This window comes from Podarcis melisellensis, assembly GCF_964234715.1.
Source record: "Podarcis melisellensis genome assembly, chromosome: 16".
Classification (NCBI taxonomy): domain Eukaryota; kingdom Metazoa; phylum Chordata; class Lepidosauria; order Squamata; family Lacertidae; genus Podarcis; species Podarcis melisellensis.
Genome location: NC_138533.1, coordinates 8,543,231 through 8,566,763, shown reverse-complemented (window position 1 = coordinate 8,566,763; position 23,533 = coordinate 8,543,231). Strand labels below are relative to the sequence as shown.

Here is a 23,533-nt window from a genome sequence, read left to right as displayed (position 1 = left end):
ATTGCAGCATGGAAAGCTGCTGCTCTGGCTGCCATCCATCCATGCTGTTTTCCAGGATATTCCATTCCAGTCTGACTGCATCCCATCCCAGATTGCCATTCCCTCACCTGAGCAATCAGAATTTTCTGCATCGTTGGCCTATTCAGTCCTCATTCTGCTATAATAGTGGTGCTGGAGGAGAGTCCCATGGGCTGCAAGAAGATCAAACCTATCCATTCTGAAGGAAATCAGCCCTGAGTGCTCCCTGGAAGGACAGATCCTGAAGCTGAGGCTCCAATACTTTGGCCACCTCATGAAAAGAGAAGACTCCTGATGTTGGGAAAGATGGAGGGCACAAGGAGAAGGGGAGGACAGAGGACGAGATGGTTGGACAGTGTTCTCGAAGCTACCAGCTTGAGTTTGACCAAACTGCGGGAGGAAGTGGAAGACAGGAGTGCCTGGCGTGCTCTGGTCCAGGGGGTCACCAAGAGTCGGACTCGACTAAACGACTAAACAACAAGAAGGTGTCTATCTGTTGTTGTTGTTTTCTAAACAGCCATCCTAATGGATTTCACCCAACCCCAAACACACACACTATTGCAAACCTTGGAATTCCTCTCTTCCTATTTATTTCTTCTTTATTTTACACATTTATAAACCGCTTCAAAGCCTGAAGCCATCCAAGTTGTGTATGACAATGTAAAATATGATAAAGTACAAAAAAGAGACTACAATTTCCAAAAGCAATAACTGTAAAACCATTCCCACAGACTATAAAAATCAGTGAAACCATTTCTACAGATGAATTCTGCATCACTGGTGCAGTTTCTTAGAGAACTGAACCGCTATCAGTACATTATAGGGTTCTTTTTATTTAGGAAATGTATAATATTTCCTTACAATAATCCCTGAGCAGTAAACAGGTTAAATTCTATATAAAACATGAAATACACAGACCAATTAAAAACAAAAAGCATCACTAAAAACAATTTAAAATAATTAAACACATTTAAAACAAATAACTAAATGATGTGTTTCTGGAGAGGGTTGCTGAAACAATAATGTTTTCAGCTGGCATCTAGAATGGTATTGTGATACAGCACAATCAGCATTGTTAATTCCTTCCAGTAGCACCTTAAAGACCAACTAAGTTAGTTCTTGGTATGAGCTTTCGTGTGCATGCACACGTCTTCAGATACACTGTGTATCTGAAGAAGTGTGCATGCACACGAAAGCTCATACCAAGAACTAACTTAGTTGGTCTTTAAGGTGCTACTGGAAGGAATTTTTTTTGTTTTGACTATGGCAGACCAACACGGCTACCTATCTGTAGCATTGTTAATGGCACCCTAAAGAATCATACGGGTAAAAAATAGATCCCTGCCCTCAAGGAGTTTAAAGTCTTAATAAAAAAAATTTAAAAAGGAAAACACAAAAATCACATCTAACAGTGTAGGTGGTGACCTTGAAAGCCCTAAACAGTCTCGGCCCAGTATACCTGAAGGAGCATCTCCACCCCTATCGTCCAGCCTGGACCTGAGGTCCAGGTCCCAGCATAGGCGCCGACTCCATGGGGCTTGAGGGGGCCCGAGCCCCCTCAAAAATTCGTTTGGGGGGGCTCCGCCCCCCCAATAATCTCCGGCACCCCTCCAGCAGAGCGCCATCGCCGCCCCTCCCCCAGCCCAAAATGCACAGGGAGGGGCCGGCTGCATGCCTCCTGCCCTCCCTCCCGAGCAAAAGCTCCACCCAATTTCCTTTGGAGCTGATTAATAGGCGCAGCACGCTCTCCCCTATTCGCTCACGAGGAGGCGGCGCCACTTTATTTGCATATTCATGAGCTTATTTATTATTCATGAGCTTTCCCGGGCCCCCCCCCCAATATTTTTTATAAGTCCGCGTCCCTGGGTCCCAGGGCCTTCTGGCGGTTCCCTTCCTGCGAGAAGTGAGGTTACAGGGAACCAGGCAGAGGGCCTGGGACCCAGGGCCCTCTTCTCCCACCAGATGTCAAGGAAATAAACAACCATTTGACTTTTAGAAGACATCTGAAGGCAGCCCTGTTTAGGGAACTTTTTAATGTTTGATGTCTTATCACATGATGATGATGATGATGATGGGAGCTGCACAGAGTGGCTGGGGAAACCCAGCCAGATGGGTGGGGTATACATTAATTCTTCTTCCTCCTCCTTCTCCTCAGTGCTATGCCTTGCAGTGCAACAAAATAAAACACTAAATCGATCCTACAGACCTTCACCATATGTATAATCAATTCCTGTTTCTGACATTCCACGTTCTCTCATTCTGTGATCCAAGCATGTTACAAGCCAGGATCCAAATATGCATTTGGTGAGCCATTTATTAACTTTTTACCATGTATTTTCACGGTGGTAGTGCTTCTATTTCCACTCTCCTTGGATCAGGCTCTCACCCACCGAAGGCTCCCAACCTACCAGTTGAAGTCCGTCCGATATTTACTGGATGTAGCCAGAATACTGCAGTCAGTGACGGCCGTGTCGTTTTTGGTGATTTCCCTTCAAAAATTGTTCAACGACTTTTGTGTCTGGGTTTTCACTTTTTTAAAAATATGGCAACTAAAAGTTTATTTATTCTTTATTATTCTGATTTCTTCTGCAACTCCCTGATCAACCCCAGGAGTTTTATACAGTCTCTAAAAATATCTAAGCCAATTGACCGTTTGCCGGAATCCCCTGCTGTTAACTCTACATGGTGCGATTGAAGTCAGTGGATGGGAGTAACGGATACAGACAGGCCATTGTTTCCTCAAATCGAGATGCAGGATCACACCCTCTTTTCCTGGTGTGCTTAGCAGGCCAAAATCCTGCGCCTTTCCTCCGCTAGAAAACAAGAAACGAAATGGAGGCTTTTCCTGGCGTAAAAAAGAAATGGAGGGGTGCGTTTCACGTGTTGAACCTCTGCCTGTTTCTCCAGCAACTCTCTGTCCATTACAGATAATAAAAGATGGAAACTTTTGGTTGTTTTTTTATATAGTAGGTTAATGTTGTGAACCTCTTTGGGAACTGTAGTTTGTTAAGGGTGCCGGGAACTGTAGTTCTGTGAGAAGCAAACTGCAGTTCCTAGGATTCCTTGGAGTGTAAGCATGTACGGTACTTTGAAGTATGGGACGTATGCCAGCTTAACACGGGCGCATGTGCATGAGGTGTGAAGGTCGCTATGCAGCAATTCAAGGAAAGTAATAATATACAGTGGTACCTCGGGTTACATATGCTTCAGGTTACAGACTCCGCTAACCCAGAAATAGTTCCTCGGCTTAAGAACTTTGCTTCAGGATGAGAACAGAAATCGTGCTCCAGCGGCGCGGCGGCAGCAGGAGGCCCCATTAGCTAAAGTGGTGCTTCAGGTTAAGAACAGTTTCAGGTTAAGAACGAATTAAATACTTAACACGAGGTACCACTGTATAATAATAATAATAATTTATTATTTATACCCCGCCCACCTGGCTGGGTTTCCCCAGCCACTCTGGGCGGCTTCCAGCAGAACACTAAAATACAGTAACCTATTAAACATTAAAAGCTTCCCTAACCAGGGCTGCCTTCAGATGTCTTCTAAAAGTCTGGTAGTTGTTGTTCTCTTTGACATCTGGTGGAAGGGCGCAGTGGCATAGCGTGGGTTGTCAGCACCCGGGGCAAGGCAAGTAATTTGCACCCCCTAACCCGTGGATTTGCGCCTCCTAACCCTAACCCCCAGATGTTGCGCCTGGTGCGGCCGGCCCCCCCTGCACCCCCCACGCTACGCCACTGGAAGGGCGATCCACAGGGCGGGCGCCACTACCGAGAAGGCCCTTTGGTACTTTGCACATGCTCAAGAACACTCTCAGAGGTCAGGCGCCTTGCAAATGGCTCTTACTTAGTTCTGTATCGCGTTTCTATCCCACGTTTCAGTGTTGAAAAAAGGTGGGGTGCCTGTCTCTCTCCCATCCCCCTTACAACAACCCTGTCAGGTAGGAGAGACGGGCAACTGGCTCCAGGACACAAGCTTCATGGTGGCCTGAGCAGGACATTACAAACCCTGCCCTCTCCCCGGTCCCGGAACTCTAACCACTGCACCGCACTCCCCCAGGCGTCAGGTCTCCCTTTGGGGGCATGAATGAGCAGCAGCGCCAGCCAAGTTCATTCATGCTGCGCGCGGGGGAAGAAGAGCCCATTGAAGAAATCCGCTCCTCCCGGGGCTGAGTCAGACTTTTCAGCCCTGCTGGCTTAACCCCTCCCTGCCCGCGGGAGGGGGGGGGCAAGCGGCTTTTCTCCCTGGCCTTCCAGCGAGGAGGAATGGGGGAGTGGTCTGAGCCTCCCGCTGGCTGGGAAGAAGGAGGAAGAGGAGGAAAGAAAAAGGTTGCTGGGCGAGAGGAGGAGTTTGGGTTCCACCTCGCAACTTCTCATCCCTTCCCCCCTTTAAACTTTTCTGATTTTTTTCTTTCTCTCTCTTTCCCCCTTCTGTTTCTTTCTTTTCTTTTTTCCCAGGAAAGAGGGGAAAAAAACCCCAAGTTTGCAACTCTCCGGGGGCCATGGCCAAATCTTACGATCACCTCTTCAAGCTGCTCCTGATCGGAGACAGTGGAGTGGGGAAAACGTGCCTGATCATCCGCTTTGCAGAAGACAACTTCAGCGGGACCTATATCAGTACCATCGGTGAGAGGGGTTGGGGGGCGGCGAGGGGGGTTCCAGGGGAATGGGGTGGGCGGTTCTGGGGAGATCTGGGGAAAGGAAGGGGTTCTGTCACCCCCTTGCACCTCAATCCAGTGGCGTAGCGTGGGGGGTGCAGGGGGGCCCGGCCGCACCAGGCGCAACATCTGGGGGTTAGGGTTAGGGGGTGCAAATCCACGGGTTAGGGGCGCAAATTACTTGCCTTGTCCCGGGTGCTGACAACCCACGCTACGCCACTGCCTCAATCTTCAAGGCTTCGCATCCTCCTTCTCCCAGTCCGCATCTCCCAAGACATTTGTTTGTTTATCCATCAAACGCATCGATATCCCACCTTTTGACGCAAGGCCACGATTCTCTCCCTCCACATTTAAACCCCACAACAACCCTGAGAGGTAGGTTAGGCGGAGAGGCCAAGTGAGATTTGGGCTGAGTGGGCATTGGAATAAGGTTACCAGATTATTATTTTTCAATGAATCCAGGGACACTTTTCAATTTCCTACTAAATAGATGGGGACTGATTTGTAAATCCGGGGACTGTCCCCAGGAAACAGGGGTGTCTGGTAACGTTAGAGTGGAACCCTGGTCTCTCCCAGATCAGAGTTTGACACCCTGACCCATGGGTAGGCAAACTAAGGCCCGGGGGCCGGATCCGGCCCAATCGCCTTCTCAATCCGGCCCGCGGACGGTCCAGGAATCAGCGTGTTTTTACATGAGTAGAATATGCCCTTTTATTTAAAATGCATCTTAGGGTAATTTGTGGGGCCTGCCTGGTGTTTTTACATGAGAAGAATGTGTCATTTTATTTAAAATGCATCTCAGAGTGATTTGTAGGGCATAGGAATTCGTTCTTTTTTCAAAATATAGTCTAGCCCCCCACAAGGTCTGAGGGACAGTGGACCGGCCCCCTGCTGAAAAAGTTTGCTGACCCCTGCATTACACTGCCAGGAGGAATGGGCACCCCCCCCCCCGCTAGCGGCAGAGTTGCACTGTGCATTTAAAGTGCATTCAATGCACATTTGTTATTATTTCTGAAATTTATAGGCCGCCCTTCGTCAAAAGACAGCTGGTCGGTTTGCAACGCAGAATGCATAACATTGTATTGAGACAGGTTAAAAATCAAACACAGTTATATTTTATTTATTCCATAAAATTTATATGCCATCCAATTATAAAAAAAATCCCTAAACAAAATGCCAAGAGGTTTACAGAAAGAATTAAACATCATATCGAGGCAGGTTAAAAATCAAAACAGCAATATATAAACACAGTTATATTTTATTTATTCCATAAAATTTGTACGTCATCTGATGCTACAAACCCCAACGAAACTCAAAGCTGTTTACAGAATAAAACTACAAAATCATCGGTGAAAAAGTTAAGAGCAACTGTTTTAAAACATTCCAAGAAATAATCGAAAGCTTAAAACTAGATTTTAAAAAATTGTTTGATGTGTTTGGATGGGCTTGCCTAAACAAAGACGTTTTGGGCAGGTGCTGAAAAGCTTGTGGCGAAGGCCTGATACCAATGGGCAGGGAGTTCCAAAGTGCATGTGCTTCCATGCTAAAAGATTTTGAGTTCTGACAAATGCAGAAGAGGTATTATTACAGGTACCTGTAACGGTGCCAGTTCCGTTGATTGAAGCTGTTAATGGGGCATGCATGGGGCAAGGTGATCTTGCTGGTAAACTAAGAAGATAAAGTGGTTAAGGGCCTCATGTACTAATAGTAACAGTTTGAACTAGTCTTGTAGAAGAAACACATAATAAAGTGCGTATTAGAAGTACAAGTATACCTGGAGCGTCTCCACACCCAACATTCAGCCCGGACACTGAGGTCCAGCTCCGAGGGCCTTCTGGCGGTTCCCTCACTGCAAGAAGCGAAGTTACAGGGAACCAGGCGGAGAGCCTTCTCAGTGGTGGCACCCGCCCTGTGGAACACCCTCCCACCAGATGTCAAACAACTACCTGAGTTTCAGAAGACATCTGAAGGCAGCCGTGTTTAGGGAATCTTTTTAAGGTTTAATATTTCATTATGTTTTTATATATGCTGAAAGCCACTCAGAGTGGCTGGGGCAACCCAATCAGATGGGGTTTTTAAAACAAATTTTTTATTATTATTATTATTATTATTATTATTATTATTATTATTATTATTATTCTGCATAACAACAACAGCATAAAACATACAGAGGGAGAAAATGAGCAGCATTGTATCTAAAACCACAGCCCACCCAAGGGCGCAGATACGAAACCTTTCTCTCTGTCCAAACGTCAGGCATAATCTTGGCCACCACAGAAAATGGTAGACCTTCCCAGCCGTCACCCAGGAGCTTCTCTTTCCTCTGCCTGTCTCCCACCCTGGGAGATCTTCACCTCCCTGCTTCTCATCCAGGGTCCTTCCACCACCCACCCACCACTTGAAAGCACATGACTTCCTTCAAAGTATCTTGGGAATTGTAGTTTGTGGAGGGTGCTGGGGATCGTAGCTGCTTGAGGTGGGAACTCCAGTTCTTGGGGTGCTTATTATGAGATGGGTGTTCCTTGGGTGTGCAGGTCTTTGGCAGAATCCATGCGACAGGGCGCTCGATTGCCGAGGTATGGGCTTCTCTTAAAAATAGTTTTAAGATTCCAGTCCTCATGGTACTTGTGATGGGACGATGAGCTGCTTGTGCGTAAAATGCAAGTCCCTCAGAGTTTGATCAGGTTTTCAAACCTCTGCCTGTGACGGAGCCCCTCCAGCATGGCTGCGTCAATCACTAGTAGAATCCGAAAGTGGCTGCTTTCGGAAACGTTTCCAACATAAAAGCTCCTTAACGGAAACACGTCGTCTGGCCTCTCGGCGTGACAGTTTCCGTCGAGGTGTGGGTGTCCCTATAGGAGGTCCTGAGACCTCCCCACTGGTTTCGCTTGAAGCGTCTCTGAGCCATCCCTCCGACTCACTTTCCCTTGGAGTTCTTGCTCGCCCTCTACTGGTTCCCTCTTCCGCTGCTACTGCTCTCTCAACCTCAGGGAGCCTTTGCACCTGCGGCGCTTTAGATGTCAGTTCCCTGACATCCACCTCCCCTCCAGGGCCCCCTTCACCCCCTCCCGTCTCCTCTCCTACTGGCGGTGAGGAGGTAAAACCCCTGAAAGAACCTCCCTCATCTTCCGACGTCGCGAACACTTCCTTCCACTTGTTGCTGTTCCTACTCTCTAGGTACTCTTCGTCATCAGAGTCCACTCCATCTTCCAACTCCGACTCCGCGAACCCTTCCATTTCCTCTTCCTCATCGGTGGTGCCGAAATACTCCCTCCTAAACCTTGCTATAGGCTGAGGTTTCCTCGGGAACCTTTGGTGGAACGTTTCTGTTAAAACCTCGTCATTGACTTCCTCTGCACTTACCCAGGTGTTTTCTGACTCCGGTTCCCCTTCCCACGCCACCAAATACTCCACCTGATTACCCTTCCACCTGGAATCGAGGATTTCCGCTACATGGTTGCGGCGTTCCCTCTCTTCCAAGGCTGGTCCCCTGACGTGCTCCCCTTCACGTCCCCCCCTGTATGGTGACAGTAACGACCTGTGGAACACTGGGTGCAATTTCATGTGGTTGGGTAATCGGAGTTTGAAAGCTACCGGGTTGACCTGCTGAATCACCTCAAAGGGTCCCAATCTTCTGGGCCTCAGTTTCTTACAACCCCCTTTGAACGGCAACCCTTGGGTTGACAACCACACTTGATCCCCCACCCTTATGGTTTCACCTTCCCTTCTGTTCTTGTCTGCCTGCTTCTTATATTGTGCCTTGGCCCTTTCTAAGTTGAGCTGGAGCTGCTGATGGATGGCTTCCATCTCTTCTACAAAATGTTCAGCCGCTGGAACGCTCCATCTCTCCCCTCCTTCCCCTGGAAATGCCCTGGGGTGACACCCGTAATTAGCCAAAAAGGGACTCATCCCTGTGGACACATTCTCCGCATTATTGTAGGCAAATTCTGCCAACGCCAACTTTTCGACCCAATCGTTCTCTCTGTCATTGACATAACACCTAAGATATTGTTGAAGAATGCCATTTGCCCTTTCCGCCTGCCCGTTGGTTTCAGGGTGCCGGGCAGTTGAAAAATTAACTTCCACGTGTAGCAAGCTCATGAGCTTCCTCCAGAACCTGGAAGTAAATTGTTTGCCTCGATCTGAGATCACCCTCGAGGGAGCCCCGTGCAACCTAAAGATATGTTCCACAAACAACTTCGCCGTTTCTTCCGCTGTGACTGCATGTGAGCATGCTACAAAATGGCACATCTTAGTTAACAGGTCTACTACTACCATGATGGCTGTTTTCCCCTTGGACCTTGGCAGATCCGTCATAAAATCTATTGATATCGCTTCCCAAGGCCGTTCTGGTGTGGGTAAAGGTTCTAATAACCCTGCCGGCGCCCTTCTTTCCCCTTTGGCTCGCTGACATTGGTCACACCCTCTTACATACTCCCTTACATCTTCCCTCACCTTAGGCCACCAAAATTCCCTGGTAACCAACCACATGGTTTTGTGTTGCCCAAAATGTCCCGCCGTGGGGCTATCATGCAACTGCTTGAGTACTCTCCCCCTCAATTCACCTTCGGGTATATACAGTGCCCCTTTGTAATACAATGCCCCATTTCTTTCCTCAAAACCTCCGGGGCTCTCGCCCTCTCCCCTGAGACCTCTGAGCTTATCCTGGGCATATTCATCATTTTCCGTTTCCTCCACCAGTTCCCGTTGCCCCACCAGCGCCGCCCCACACACCCAGCGGTCCTCCGGGATGACATGTCTCTCTTCGATCACCTCCTCCCCTTCCCAATATTCTGGTTTGCGTGAGAGCGCATCCGCCCTGACGTTTTCTGGGCCTGGCACATAACAAATCTCAAAGTTAAATTTGGAGAATTCCTGTGCCCATCTCACTTGTCGTTGGTTGAGCACTCGAGCTGTTCTCCAATACTCTAAATTTTTGTGGTCGGTGCACACTTGCACCTTGTGTTGTGCCCCAATTAATAAATGTCTCCACCTCCGGAATGCTTCGTGAATGGCAAGTAGTTCCCTGTCATACACCGTGTAATTCCTCTCGGACTTATTCAGTTTCCGCGAGAAGAATGCACACGGTCTCCACTCCGACGCACTCCTCCCCGGTTGAAGAAGGACCGCCCCTTCGCCCGGTCGGATGCATCTGTTTCCACTCTCATGGGTTTTTGTAAATCCACATGCAGAAGTTGTTCTTCCGAGGCGAAAGCCCTTTTCAGTTCTTCAAAGGCTCGATCCGCCTCCACCGTCCAAACAAATTTCTTCTTGCTGCTGAGGCAGTCGGTGATGGGCGCCGTCAAGTGGGCAAAGTTCTTGATGAACTTCCGATAAAAGTTCCCAAACCCCAAGAATCTTTGCACGTCCTTCTTGGTCTTCGGTGTCTTCCATTCCAGTACCGCTTGAACCTTGCCTGGATCCATGGCCAATCCCTTGTCTGACAAGCGGTACCCCAGGAATTCCACCTCCTTGGTATGAAACTGGCACTTCTCCAGTTTCACCCACAGCTGGTTGGCTTGCAGCCTGCCCAACACTTCTCGAACGTCCCTCACATGCTGTTCCTCATCTTCCGAATACACCAACACGTCGTCTAAAAAGGCCACACAGTTCTTGTAGAGCAAAGGTCCCAGAACGTGGTTTATAAAAGCTTGAAAACAGGCGGAGCCCCCTTGTAGACCGAAGGGCATAACGAGGTATTCAAAGGCTCCCAAAGGGGTAAACATGGTGGTCTTCCATTCATCTCCCTTCCTTATGCGTATCAGATTGTACGCCCCCCGCAGGTCCAGTTTTGTAAAAATCTTTCCCTTCCTTACTCTGGTCAAAATGTCGTCAATTCGGGGCATAGGGAAAGCCAGGGGCTCCGACACTGCATTGAGGCCCCTGAAGTCACACACCAGTCTCGGTTTGTCTGTGTTCTTTTTGTCCACAAAAAACACTGGGCTGCCCCCCACCGCTCGGGACTCTCTGATGAAACCTCGCTTCAAGTTTTTGTCAATGAACTCCCTCAGCTCCTGCATCTCCCTGTCTGACATGGCGTACAGCTTGCCTACTGGGAGTTGGGCCCCTGGGAGTAGGTTGATTTGACAGTCAAAGGGTCTATGCGGTGGCAGTTTGTCTGCTTCCCTTTCGCTGAATACGTTGCTCAGATCTGCGTATTGCGGGGGCACCTTCCCTTTGCCCATCACTTCCATCCCCGCTAGGGTGACTCTGTCTCCTCCCGGGACCTTCCCCTCCTTGCAGTGTTCTAGGCAATGCGCTGACCCAAAGGAGACCACCCTCTGATGCCAGCCCACTAGCGGATCGTGTAGCGCCAGCCAGCTCATCCCCAAAATGATGGGCGCTCCTCCCAGGATGGCCACATTAAACGCTATCTGTTCGGTGTGCCTTGCCACTCTCATTATCATCGGGACAGTTTGTTGGCTAACTTCTCCCCCCAACAGCTCTCTGCCGTCAATCGTAGTCACCTGCAAGGGGTTACTTAAAGGGATGGTCTGTATCTGGTGCTCAGCTGCAAACTCCTTACTCATGAAATTACAGGAGCTGCCTGAATCCAAAAGCGCCTTGACCTTTAGTGGGTGTCCGTTTGGCAGTTCTAGTAACACCTCTATCACTAAAGCAGGTCTGGGAGGTTCTGGCATGGGCACTTTCATTGCTCTTTGGCCTGGCTGCTGTGCCCCGACGGTGGCAGCCAGGCGTTGGCTTTTACTTGCTCCTTGCTTTCCTCTTCCTTTCCCCCAACAGCTCCTGCCATCCCTTGCCATTCCTTTCTTTGTGGGCAGACTCTGGCAAAGTGCCCTGGCTGTTGGCAGAGATAACATCTCTTGGCGCTCTTACCCTCCTTCTTCCGCCCTTCACTGGGATTTGAAACTGCGCGCGCCCGCGCTGTTCCAACTTCCATCGGCTCTGCCGGCGGGAAAGATGGCTCTGGAATGTCTGGAATGCGGAACTCCCTCCAACGGTCTCCTTTCCCTTCCCGCCTTTCCAAAGCCCTCGCCTCCTGGCGCGCTCCTATGGCCAGCGCAGATTTGGTTAATTGGTCCATAGACTCCGCCCTGGGCCCCCGGGAAAGCTCATCTTTGACGGTTGAAGAAAGCCCCTCTTCGAAAAGCATTTGGATGGGCTCCGCCGATAGGTCCCACCCCAATTTATGAATCAGCATAGTAAATTCAGTCCAGTACTCACGGACAGATCTGCTTCCTTGCTGGCAAGCCATTAACTGCCTTCGCACCACCCCCTGCTCAATATCGCTGGAAAACATCAGGTCCATGGCACGAAAAAACTTCCTCGTGTCCTTTAAGATCTCATTATTCGCTGCCATCAGGGGTCTAACCCAATCTTTCGCCCCGGATTCGAGATGGCCAATCACATACGCCACTCGCGATTCCTCGTCGGGGAAGTCATCAAACTGCAAGTTTAGAGCGTATTGCATCTCTGTTCTAAAGGCATGATAGTTCCTGGGATCCCCCCCGAATTTCTGCACCAATCCTGGTACCTTTCTGGCGAGCGGGGTGGTTTTCTCCTTTCCCTTTTCTGCATCCTGAGCCCTCCTCTCCTCAAGCCTCGCCGTTTGCAGCGCCAACTGGATCTCCAACGCTCTGTACCTTTCTTCCAGGCTTGGACCCCCTCCAGCTGCTCCTGCACCCCCGGTTCCGGCTGGGTTGCTCATGATGCTTCTCTCTGCACAAGCTGGCTTTCGGTGACTTTCGGATTGCTGTGATGGGACGATGAGCTGCTTGTGCGTAAAATGCAAGTCCCTCAGAGTTTGATCAGGTTTTCAAACCTCTGCCTGTGACGGAGCCCCTCCAGCATGGCTGCGTCAATCACTAGTAGAATCCGAAAGTGGCTGCTTTCGGAAACGTTTCCAACATAAAAGCTCCTTAACGGAAACACGTCGTCTGGCCTCTCGGCGTGACAGTTTCCGTCGAGGTGTGGGTGTCCCTATAGGAGGTCCTGAGACCTCCCCACTGGTTTCGCTTGAAGCGTCTCTGAGCCATCCCTCCGACTCACTTTCCCTTGGAGTTCTTGCTCGCCCTCTACTGGTTCCCTCTTCCGCTGCTACTGCTCTCTCAACCTCAGGGAGCCTTTGCACCTGCGGCGCTTTAGATGTCAGTTCCCTGACAGTACTGAATAAACTGGAACTTGGGAAGTAGCCTTTAGTCTTCTTCTTCTTCTCTTCTTCTTCTTCTTCTTCTTCTTCTCCTTCTTCTTCTCCTTCTTCTCCTTCTTCTTCTTCTTCTTCTTCTTCTTCTTCTTCTTCTTCTTCTTCTTCTTCTTCTTCTTCTATCCCTCGTAGCCGAGTAAGATTGTCTTCCGTAAACACGGTTTTAACAATGAGACTGTAGGGGACTGTGGAGGCCAGGCATAGGCAAACTCGGCCCGCCAGATGTTTTGGGACTACAACTCCCATCATCCCTAGCTAACAGGACCAATGGTCATGGGTGATGGAAATTGTAGTCTCAAAACATCTGGAGGGCCGAGTTTGCCTATGCCTGGTGGAGGCCAGTTCTGGATCCACACGTCCTTCCACGGTGGGGACATTGGTTCCCGGGCGGGAGTTGATCATGGGTTGGATTTGCCAAGTGTGCCTTCCTCTTAGCACGTTTCTCCCTTTCATCCTGAGTTCGAGTGTCTTCAAAGCCCATGACACCTTTGGTAAAGGCTGTTCTCCAACTGGAGCGCTCGCAGGCCAGTGTTTCCCAGTTGTCGGTGTTTATACTATCTAGTACAGCACTGTCCACACTGACTGGCAGCAGCTCTGCAAGGTTTCAAAGAGAGGTCTCTCCAGGTAGGGCTGGGCTGTGTCCTGTATTCCTAAGAGATGGATGGCCACCTGTCAGGGATGCTTTAGCTGAGATTCCGGCATTACAGGGGGGTGGACTAGATGACCCTCGGGGTCTCTTCTAACTATGATTCTGTGAGCCTATACTGTATATGTGTGTGTGAGTTGCTTGACTCCATCTTCCCCCTATCTAGGGATCGACTTCAAAATCCGGACAGTGGACATTGAAGGGAAGAGGATCAAGCTGCAGGTTTGGTACGTGCCTATGGTTCAGCACAAACCTTTCATGAGTCTCTGCCCCCAAGGCGCTTGCAAATCTACATTTTGACAGCAGAGCAGGAGACAGGCAAGAGTCTCCAAATGAGCAGAGGCAGGGAACTCTGTGCTTTTGGTTTATTTTTAATCGGGAGATAAAGGACTAGGGAGTTTGGGCTTCGGGGGGAAAGTCGAGTTTCAGACACAGGCATTTGAAGGTCTGAAAAAGCACCCTCTGGGTTGAGAAAGGAAGAAGAAAAACTGCTAAAATGAGGACAGGATAGAGCATGGGTAGGGAAACTAAGGCCCGGGGGCAGGATCAGGCCCAATCGCCTTCTAAATCGGGCCCGCGGACAGTCCGGGAATCAGCATGTTTTTACATGAGTAGAACATGTCCTTTTATTTAAAATGCATCTCTGGGTTATTTGTGGGGCATAGGAATTCGTGCATCCCCCCCCCAATATAGTTTGGCCCCCCACAAGGTCTGAAGGACAGTGGACCGGCCCCCTGCTGAAAAAGTTTGCTGACCCCTGGGATAGAGCTTTATAATGCAATGTGTGGTGTTGGAAAAGTAGAAAGTACAGTGGTACCTTGGTTTAGGAACAGCTTAGTTTATGAACAACTTGGATTAAGAACACTGCAAACCCGGAAGTAGGTGTTTTGGTTTGTGAACTTTGCCTTGGAAGCAGAACATGTTTCGCTTCCGGTTGAGTGAGTTCCATTTGTAAATTGGGTTCCCCCGCTGCTATGGGAAAGCACGCCTTGGTTTAAGAATGCTTTGGTTTAAGAACGGACTTCCGGAACGGATTAAGTTCATAAACCAAGGTACCACTGTATTTTAAAAAAAATATTTCTCTCAAAATGTTCATTTCATCCAAATGAAATTGATCACCTGCAGATTCAAGGTGAACAAAAGTCAGGAGATCCCCTTGCTACCCCCAATGCGCAATTAATTTATTTCATATTATATTGTGGTGCCTGTGATGTGGGTTTGATAGCTGCCTCGTCATCCCCTTTTGGGAGTGATGCTCCGCTCAAGATCAGATGCTCCCAGTTTAACTGGAAACACAGCTCAAAATCCAGCCTGTGTCCAAGATCGGAGGGGAGCAACAGTTTAAAACCAGCGTCCCTCCACTCTTGGGTGCCCAGATGTGATTGAACTATGATTCCCATCGTCCTCAACCAGCTTAGCCTGCTGATAAGGGATGATGGGAATTGTAGTCCAACCACATCTTGGGGACCCGAGAATGGAGGATTTACTGGTGAAAAGGGGTCCAAGCATCGCAACGCCTTCAAAATCTGTGGCAGAGTTTGCTAATGTTAGGGGGCTTCCTCTTTAGATAAAGATTTATATGTATTACTTAAAGGTAAAGGGACCCCTGACCATTTGGTCCAGTCGTGACCGACTCTGGGGTTCCGGCGCTCATCTCGCTTTACTGGCCAAGGGAGCCGGCGTACAGCTTCCGGGTCATGTGGCCAGCATGACTAAGCCGCTTCTGGCGAACCAGAGCAGCACACGGAAACGCTGTTTACCTTCCTGCCGGAGTGGTACCTCTTTATCTACTTGCACTTTGACGTGCTTTCAAACTGCTAGGTTGGCAGGAGCAGGGACTGAGCAACGGGAGCTCACCCCGTCGCGGGGATTCGAACCACCGTCCTTCTGATCGACAAGTCCTAGGCTCTGTGGTTTAACCCACAGTGCCTCCCGCATCCCACATGTATTACTTAATTTGAAAAGGGATCAAGACAAATTCGTGGAGGAGGAGAAGTCTTTAAAAGGCTATCAGCTAGATGAGTTAAATGGAACCTCCTGGTTCAGAGGCAGTCTACCTCTGAATATGAATTGCTCGGGGGGGGAGGGGATAAACAGTAGGGAAGATCTGCTCCTGTGCATCAGGATATGTTGCTGCGATGGACAATGCTGGACTCGAGGAGCCTTTGGGTTTGATTCAGCAGCAAGGCTCTTCCTTCGTGCGTACAAGGCTTCGGAACGGGTGCCGATGGGAGGAGGTTTCAGATAACGGTCCCCGCCTCTTGCGATTTTGGACTTCTTTCTCTTGTAGGGACACGGCCGGCCAGGAACGGTTCAAGACCATCACCACAGCGTATTACCGGGGAGCGATGGTATGGAATTCCAATACCCAGCATCCCCTAGCTTCTTGGCCAGGCTGGAATGTCATTACGCGATTGGTGTCAGAAGTGGGATCTTTGTAGCCTGGGGGGGGGGCCCTAACATATGGTCAAAAGGGCCAAGATGCAACAAGGCCACCAAGGAAGGATTTTGCCATTGGGGAGAAGCTTACGGCCAGTAAGAGTGTGTGTGTGTGTGTGTGTGTGTGTGTGTGTTTTAATTGGGATTCTGGGATAAATATACAAACAGCAGGTTTCTTTATTTTTTTGAATTTGCCTTTTATTTATTTGTTAACATTCGTATATTACATCGGTAAACGTTGTCATTTTACATTACAGGACTTACTATAATTTCCAACATGTATACAAAAATTATATACAAATTTTATATACCTAGAAAGAAAATGAAACAAAAAAAAAGAACAAAGAGAAAAAACAAAAACGAACCCCCCCAAAATCATATACATACCAACACACTAGACTTCCTGTCTTTCCCATTGTATATTCCTTTTTTACAAATGAATGTACTCTTATTTTTGTATATTTCTTTACATATTATCTAATATATATGTGCTCTTAGTTTTATTTCTCAACTCAGTCTCACTCCAACGTCAATCAAATGCTAGCAGGTTTCTGCAACTTGACCTTAATGTCAGATGGGTAGATTTTTAAATGGGTTTGCTTGCTGCGTTGCCGTTTGTTCTGTTAAAATGCAAGCCAGTATTAACACCTGGTTCCTTCCCAGGGGATTATCCTTGTGTACGACATCACGGATGAGAAATCCTTTGAGAACATCCAAAATTGGATGAAGAGCATTAAGGAAGTGAGTGAGCATGAGGAAAAGAGTGGGGTGGGTATGGGATGGAGAGGGTCTGTGGCTGGCATGTGCCCACCCTGTTTTCTCGTCCGCCCTCTTGCCCACTGCCCTTCTTCCCCGGTACGGATCCGACATCGCCTTGCGGTAGACAGGGGGGAAAGCAGGAGGGCAATGGCACTGTGGGCACAATGTCTGTTCTCCCTCCATGGCTGCAATCAGTGAGGTTGCTGGGAATGGCAACGAGGGGGAGAGTGTTGGGATGTGTCCTGGGAGACGGGGGCAATTGGCAAGCCCCTAGCTGACTCCAGCCCACTAGCCAGCAGCCGGGCGAACTCTGGTTCTCAGAACAGCATCAAAACTGCGGCTCGAGAATCAGAAGCCTTAGAGACTGAGCACGCAAGCCAGCAGAGATAAGAACTCTTTGCAACGGAAGGGTGGACAGAGGCATAGGTAAAGGGATACCTGACCAGTAGGTCCAGTCGTGACCGACGCTGGGGCTGCGGTGCTCATCTCGCTTTATTGGCCGAGGGAGACGGCATCAGTGGCGTAGCGTGGGGGGTGCAGGGGAGGCCGGCCGCACCAGGCGCAACATCTGGGAGTTAGGGTTAGGGGGCGCAAATCCACGGGTTAGGGGGACACAAATTACTTCCCTTGCCCCGGGTGCTGACAACCCACGCTACGCCACTGGACGGCATACAGCTTCTGGTGAACCGAGCAGTGCATGGAAATGCTGTTTACTTTCCCGCTGGAGCGGTACCTATTTATCCACTTGCACTTTGACGTGCTTTCGAACTGCTAGGTTGGCAGGAGCAGGGACCAAAGAACGGGATTCGAACCGCCAACCTTCTGATCAGCAAGCCCTAGGCTCTGTAGTTTAACCCACAGCGCCACCCGCGTCCGTATGTAAGCATATTTAGAAGCATTTTATTAAGCATCAGGACAAAGGAAAAACATGTCTGCTTCTCTTTGTGTCCAAGCAAAAGCGTAAGTGAAAGCTATACACAACGGAAATTCCCAGCAGGCTGTGCTGGAAGTAAACAGACATGTGATATACAACAATCCACACATCTGTTTTAAGGTGGAACGGAACATCATAATCCTAACAGAGAGTAGGTCTTGCGCACGGATCCTGCTGGTGGACTTCCCAATGGGGCATCCCCGTTGACCACTGGGAGAACAGGATTCTGGACTAGATGGGCCACTGGTCTGATCCCGCAAAGTTTTTCTGATGGTACGGGTGGAGGATCAGGGTGGGAAAACCTGAAACCTGCCTGGTTGATGTCTGGATCTCTCTGCCCCCCCCCCTTCCTTTTGCAGAACGCTTCGGCCGGCGTAGAGCGCCTCCTGCTGGGGAACAAGTGCGACATGGAAGGCAAACGCAAAGTGCCCCGGGACCGAGCAGAGAAGGTATCTGATGTAGCCAGAGCAACAAATTCAGGCGGGGCAGGGAGGACGTGGTGTGGCAGGGAGGAAATGGCGCATTGGGACGGGCACTTGAAGGTTTGAGTGCTGAGCTGAGCGGTTTTCTGGAGCGCCTCACCCCCCCTCAGTTAAACCTTCCTGCACTTGGATTTAATGGTGAGGTTGGGAAGCTCTTCACAGAGTGATTTGCTCTATGGAGCGCTTAAACAGTTTGCCTGGGCTGCCTGCCATCCTGCGTTGGTGCTGCCACCTCTTGGTGGTCACATAAACTGCAGCGTGATGACAGCCTTAATTTTTTATGTATATAGGTGTATATCTCCACACCCACACCTATATACATAAAAAAGCAAGGTCATCACGCTGCTCTGTGTGTGTGTGTGTGTGTGTGTGTCTATCTATCTGGGTGGGTGTAGGTTTTTCAAAGATGAAGCAATAACCAAAGTAACCATTAAGAGGGTCATATGGAAAGCAGTATCAGGAAGCCCAAGTTATGATGTGATCATGCAGGAGGGAATATTAAAAGTCACATTCATTCACCCAAGATAATCTTTCCATCAGTTCCTCTGACTCCTTCCTGCTCTTGCACTTGAGCAGCTGTTCAGGTTTTGTAACAAACTGTGTGTGACGGGGGAAGGTTTGTGTGTACCCTTTCCTTGCTGTCAGTCAACCAAGCAAGTCTGATGCCTGCCCACCCCTCTTCTATGGGGTCAGGAGAAGACTGAGATGGGTTGTGGGGTGGGTGCAGCAAGCGTTGGCAAAGAGTTGGCGTTAGGACAGGTTCCCCACCGTTCCAAGCATCCCACTTCTTTCCCAACAGCTATCCAAGGAGCACGGGATCAGGTTTTTTGAGACGAGTGCGAAATCCAGCTTGAACGTAGAGGAGGTGAGTGGCGGGAAACTCTCATTTATTTCAGCATTTTGCTGCCGCGTTTCAGGGCTACATCACTGCAGCTTCTGCATAAAAGAAGTGTGTGTGGTGTCTATAGAGTCGGTAACAGGAAATAGGGACCCTTGAGGTCCTCTAGGTGTGGTTGGACTCCAACTCCCATCATTCCTGACCATTGGGCCATGCTGGCTGGAGATGATGGGAGCTGTAGTCTTAACAACACGTTTTCTGCATCCCTGCTTTGTTATCTCCATAAGTGCATTGGTGCGTGATCCCTGATTGGTTGGGATGTGATTGGACCCAGGGCACAAGGGAAGGAACCTAGATCCCTACAGCTCTTTCTAGCGGATCACAGCTCCCATGATCTTTGACCATTGACTGCGCTGGCTGATGGGAGTTCACCAACAATTGGAGAGCTGCCTAGGGGGCCACCCCACACTCCCAGAAACACAACACAAACATTGATATGTGCTTCATTCATAAGGCACCTGGTTCTTCAGGGGCACAGTTGCCCCATTCAGGACCAGGGAGTCCTCCATACTGGCCTGCGCCGTCCCCCAAAATCAGTACTCCTGTCTTGTCAGGATTCAACCTCAATCTGTTAGTCGTCATCCATCCTCCAATCGCTTCCAGGCACTCACACAGGACCAACACTGGTTCCCATTTGAAAGAGAGGTAGAGCTGGGTATCATCTGCATACTGATGAACACCCAGCCCAAACCCTCTGATGATCTCTCCCAGCGGCTGCATGTAGATGTTGAAAAGCATGGGGGAGAGGATGCAACCCTGAAGCACCCCCCACGTTTGGAGCCCAGGGGTCTGAACACTCATCCCCCCCCAACACCACTTTCTGAACACAGCCCAGGAGGAAGGAGCGCAAGTACTGTATAGCAGTGCCCCCAGCTCCTCTAGATGGTCCAGAAGAATGTTATGGTCAATGGAGGGCTGCCCTCCTTCCAAATAGTGACCGGGCTGTTTAAATGGGAGCAAAGAAAGGCCTACCTCACAGGGGTGTTGTGAAGGCAAACAATTTTTTGCATGTTAAAATAATAAACGAATGTGACAGAGGTCAGATGGAGACTCATCTCAGTTTCTCCCCTCCAGGCTTTCAGCACGTTGGCCCGGGACATACTTCTGAAATCAAGCAAAAAATCGGTGAGGAGTCTGTGAGAAAGATGCTGGGGTTTTTTTGGGGGGGGGGACTTCCCTGAGCAGGGGTGTGATGGTTCAGGGTTTGGAAACTAGCCTGAGGAAGGAGGGGAAGAGTGGATGAGAAATCTGAAGTCACTGGGTGGCTGGGGTCTATCAGAGCCAGTGGTGGACTTGGGTAATAGATTAGGGTTACCAGATGTCCCGGGGACAGTCCCCAGATTTGCAAATCTGTCCCCGGGAAACGTGGTAGCACAGTTGGCTCTGGCTGGCTCCAGGAGCTGTTCGCTGCCCTCTGCCGTAGCACCCGTCATTTTTCCTTGCCGAAACTTCTGGCGAGGAAAAATGGCGGGCACCACGGCAGCGAGCAGCTCCTGAAGCCAGCCAGAGCCAACTTCGCTACCAGGCTGGCTCCAGGCTGCTGACTGCTGCTGCCACTGCCAAAGGGGAACCAGGGACGTCTGGTGGTACAGATCTCCAGCATTTTTGTCTCACAAGGTGAGAAAGGTTTGCACCTTGCCTGGCAGAGAAACCCTGCGCCTTGCACCCCTCCTGGGCAGCGGCTGCCCGCCCGCGACTCCCAAGCCTCCCCCGATCTGTCGAAACAAAGGGGGAAGGGGGAAGGAGATCAGGGAAAGCTTGGGAGTCACGGGCAGGTGGCGCGCCATTGCCCAGTTTTTTAAAAACTCTTTGCATTTTATGTTTCACAGGGTGCGAAAGAAGGGCTTTGCACCTTTATACGATATGCATGTGTGCTTGGGCCCAGGGTCTTTTGCCTCACCATCCCCACTACTGACTCCCTGTTGCTACTCAGCTTCAAAAAAAAAAAGTGTCCCTGGATTCATTGGAAAAAATCTGGTAACCATATAATAGATGCCAAAATTTGACACCCCACCTTGTGCAATCTTCCCAAAGCCAGCTAAGAGAGGCACCAGACTTTGGGAAGGAGGGTCTGGCAGGGTCCTAGAGCCCACCTACCTTCTTCCCAAAGCTGGGAAAATGCTAACTAGGCTTTGAGAAGGAGCAAACAGGACAGTATGACCCTGTCAGAGCCTTGCGCTTCCTTCCCAAAAACCATGGAGGGCAGAGGGCAGCCATTGTGGCTAGCAGCTGTTGATAGCTTTTTCCTCCTCCTCCTGTGGATTTGTCCACTGCCATCCAAGCTGGTGGCTGTCCCCGCTTCCAGTGGCAGCGAGTTCCACAGTTCAACAATGTGCTCTGTGTAATAGTACTTCTTACCCTATTGTCCGTCTCTCCTCTCCTCCAGGCTCAGCACGTCAAGGGCCCTTTGGAGCTGAAAGCATCACAGAAAAGCAGCAGCAAATGTTCGGTGGTGTAGCGGCGACTGTCCCGTCGCTCCTCTGCCTTGTCGCAGGACGTACCCCTTTCGCCATTTACGCTCCAAATGCCTCCGCTTTCTTCCACGAAGCTCAGAAACCCTTCCGGGCGGGACCCCGAGAGTGGGGGCTGACGGGAGGTGGGGCTCGCAGGCCGAGACCTCCCTCTCTTCCCCCTTTAGTGTCCCCACCCTCCTTGGCCGTAGGGAATAGTGACCATTTGGAAGGGATCTCGCCCGAGGGATGTGGGTCTAGGGTTGCCAGAACTCCTCCGGGGGTGACCCCAATTCTTCAGGGTTGCCTGGGCCCCTTCCAGGCAGCAGAGAAGGCCTTAGATGGGCGATAGTGCCTTTAAAAAAATAATAGCTATTTTTTAATTCAGAAAACTACGTGTGCAGCTTCCAAGTTTCAGCTTGGCAGGAGCCAGCTGCAGATAATTGCATATTGCTCCCAATTAACCTCCGTCTCCAGGGCTCAGTGGTGGAAGTGCAGAGGAAGAACCCCCAGGGCCTGTCCCTAGGTCTCAGGTTTAGACCCTGAAATATTAGGGTCTGGGATGCTCCCAACCTGGCAATCCTATGGGGGAACCGCTACCAAGATAATAGAGAGAATTGCATTTTGGGGGTGGGGCTGGGGGCTTGGCTGCAGTGGAGCCAGAATGCACTGGGGCTGCCATGAACCACAGAAGGGACTCAAAGGGTCATCTATGTCCAACCCCTGGACTTTTTTGAGTTGGGGGGGGGAATACAGGATGCCGACACTTTCCCCATAACCAGCCTATTTCCCGGGAGAATGTGTTCGCCCTGTAATGCGACTTCTTGCTCGTAAGAAGGGCTCTTATCGCCCCAGCCCAACATCCCGTGAGGAAGAGGGGTTGCCTTACCCTCTGCCCCCCAACCCCCCCCACATTACACAGAAATGTGTGCCCAGAAACTCCCCTTCAAAAAAAGACCCACACAACATTCCACGTGTGCCTCTTAGTTGTTATTATTATTAATTTTGTTCGGGAACCCTTTGAACAGTATTAAAATGTTTGCCGTGATTTCTGAACGTCTTCTGTACTAAATGTGGCAGGCTTTGTGAGTCAGCATGCCTGGTGGGGGGGGGAGTGCCTTCTGTCACATGCCATACAGACCCGAGAGATTAAAAAGTGGGTGTTCTTGTGGGGGGACGGGAGCTCTTGCCGTGCCCCTTAAGAGAGGTGCCACGTACTGCATGATCAGCACTTGGAAGACTTCAAATCTTGCAGCACTTACATTTTGGATTTCCCTGCCTCTTGTCAGGCGTCTTCACTGTGCTGTTTTGGGCCCCAGCTAAAAACATCATTTGTTTAGACTCGCGGCGGTTCTCAACCTGTGGGTCCCCAGATGTTGTTGGACTACAACTCCCATCATCCCTGAGCTCTGGCCTTGCTAGCTAGGGGTGATGGGAGTTGTAGTTCAACATCTGGGGACCCACAGGTTGAGAAAGGCTGTTTTAGAGCATCGTACCCAGACATGTAGAACACTGGTGCGTGTTTCAATCTTTTTAGTTTATTGCCGGTTTTAATTTTTTAAAGATTGTTTCAAACACTGTACTGTAGTTGTTTTTAGCTTTTTTTTTTAAAAAGGTAATCTTTGTGAACCTCTTTGAGGTTTATTTTACGATCAAGCAAGTGTATAATTTTTTATGAAAGGAGGAAATAATAAAACAAAAATGCATCTTTAGTCATAGCCATGCTATAGATTCAAAGCTCTTGCAGCGCACATGGAATGCACATGACTTCTACAAAAAAATAACAAAAATTGTGGGAATTATAGTTCACCCCCACAGAACTACAATTCCCAGCACCTTTTAACGAACTACAGTTCCTGGAATTCTTTGGGGGAAAGCCGTGTGTTGAATGCACTTTAAATGTATAGTTTGGGCATGAGGCCCATTCTCTATCCTGTTGCAGTGACTTTTCCTAGGCCTTTCCCACAGGTATCCCATTTTTAATTCTCCATGTTTTCAATTCTCCATGTCCCTGAGAAGGACAGATGTTCTTGGGCTCCAACTCCCATCTGCCCCAGCAAACATGGCCAGTGATGAGGCGGTCATAGAC

General features: G+C 49.6%; 1 protein-coding gene across 1 annotated transcript; it reads left to right on the top strand.

Annotated features, from left to right (window-relative positions):
• The first annotated feature begins 4,194 nt into the window (after nucleotides 1–4,194).
• On the top strand, nucleotides 4,195–23,440 carry RAB13 (RAB13, member RAS oncogene family). The gene is made up of 8 exons (XM_081892016.1): nucleotides 4,195–4,640; nucleotides 13,649–13,709; nucleotides 15,773–15,833; nucleotides 16,585–16,662; nucleotides 17,974–18,063; nucleotides 18,896–18,961; nucleotides 20,069–20,119; nucleotides 21,381–23,440. The coding sequence occupies exons 1-8, from the start codon at nucleotides 4,517–4,519 to the stop codon at nucleotides 21,450–21,452; spliced, it is 603 nt and encodes a 200-aa protein (XP_081748142.1). The 5' UTR covers nucleotides 4,195–4,516; the 3' UTR covers nucleotides 21,453–23,440.
• The last annotated feature ends 93 nt before the right edge of the window (nucleotides 23,441–23,533 follow it).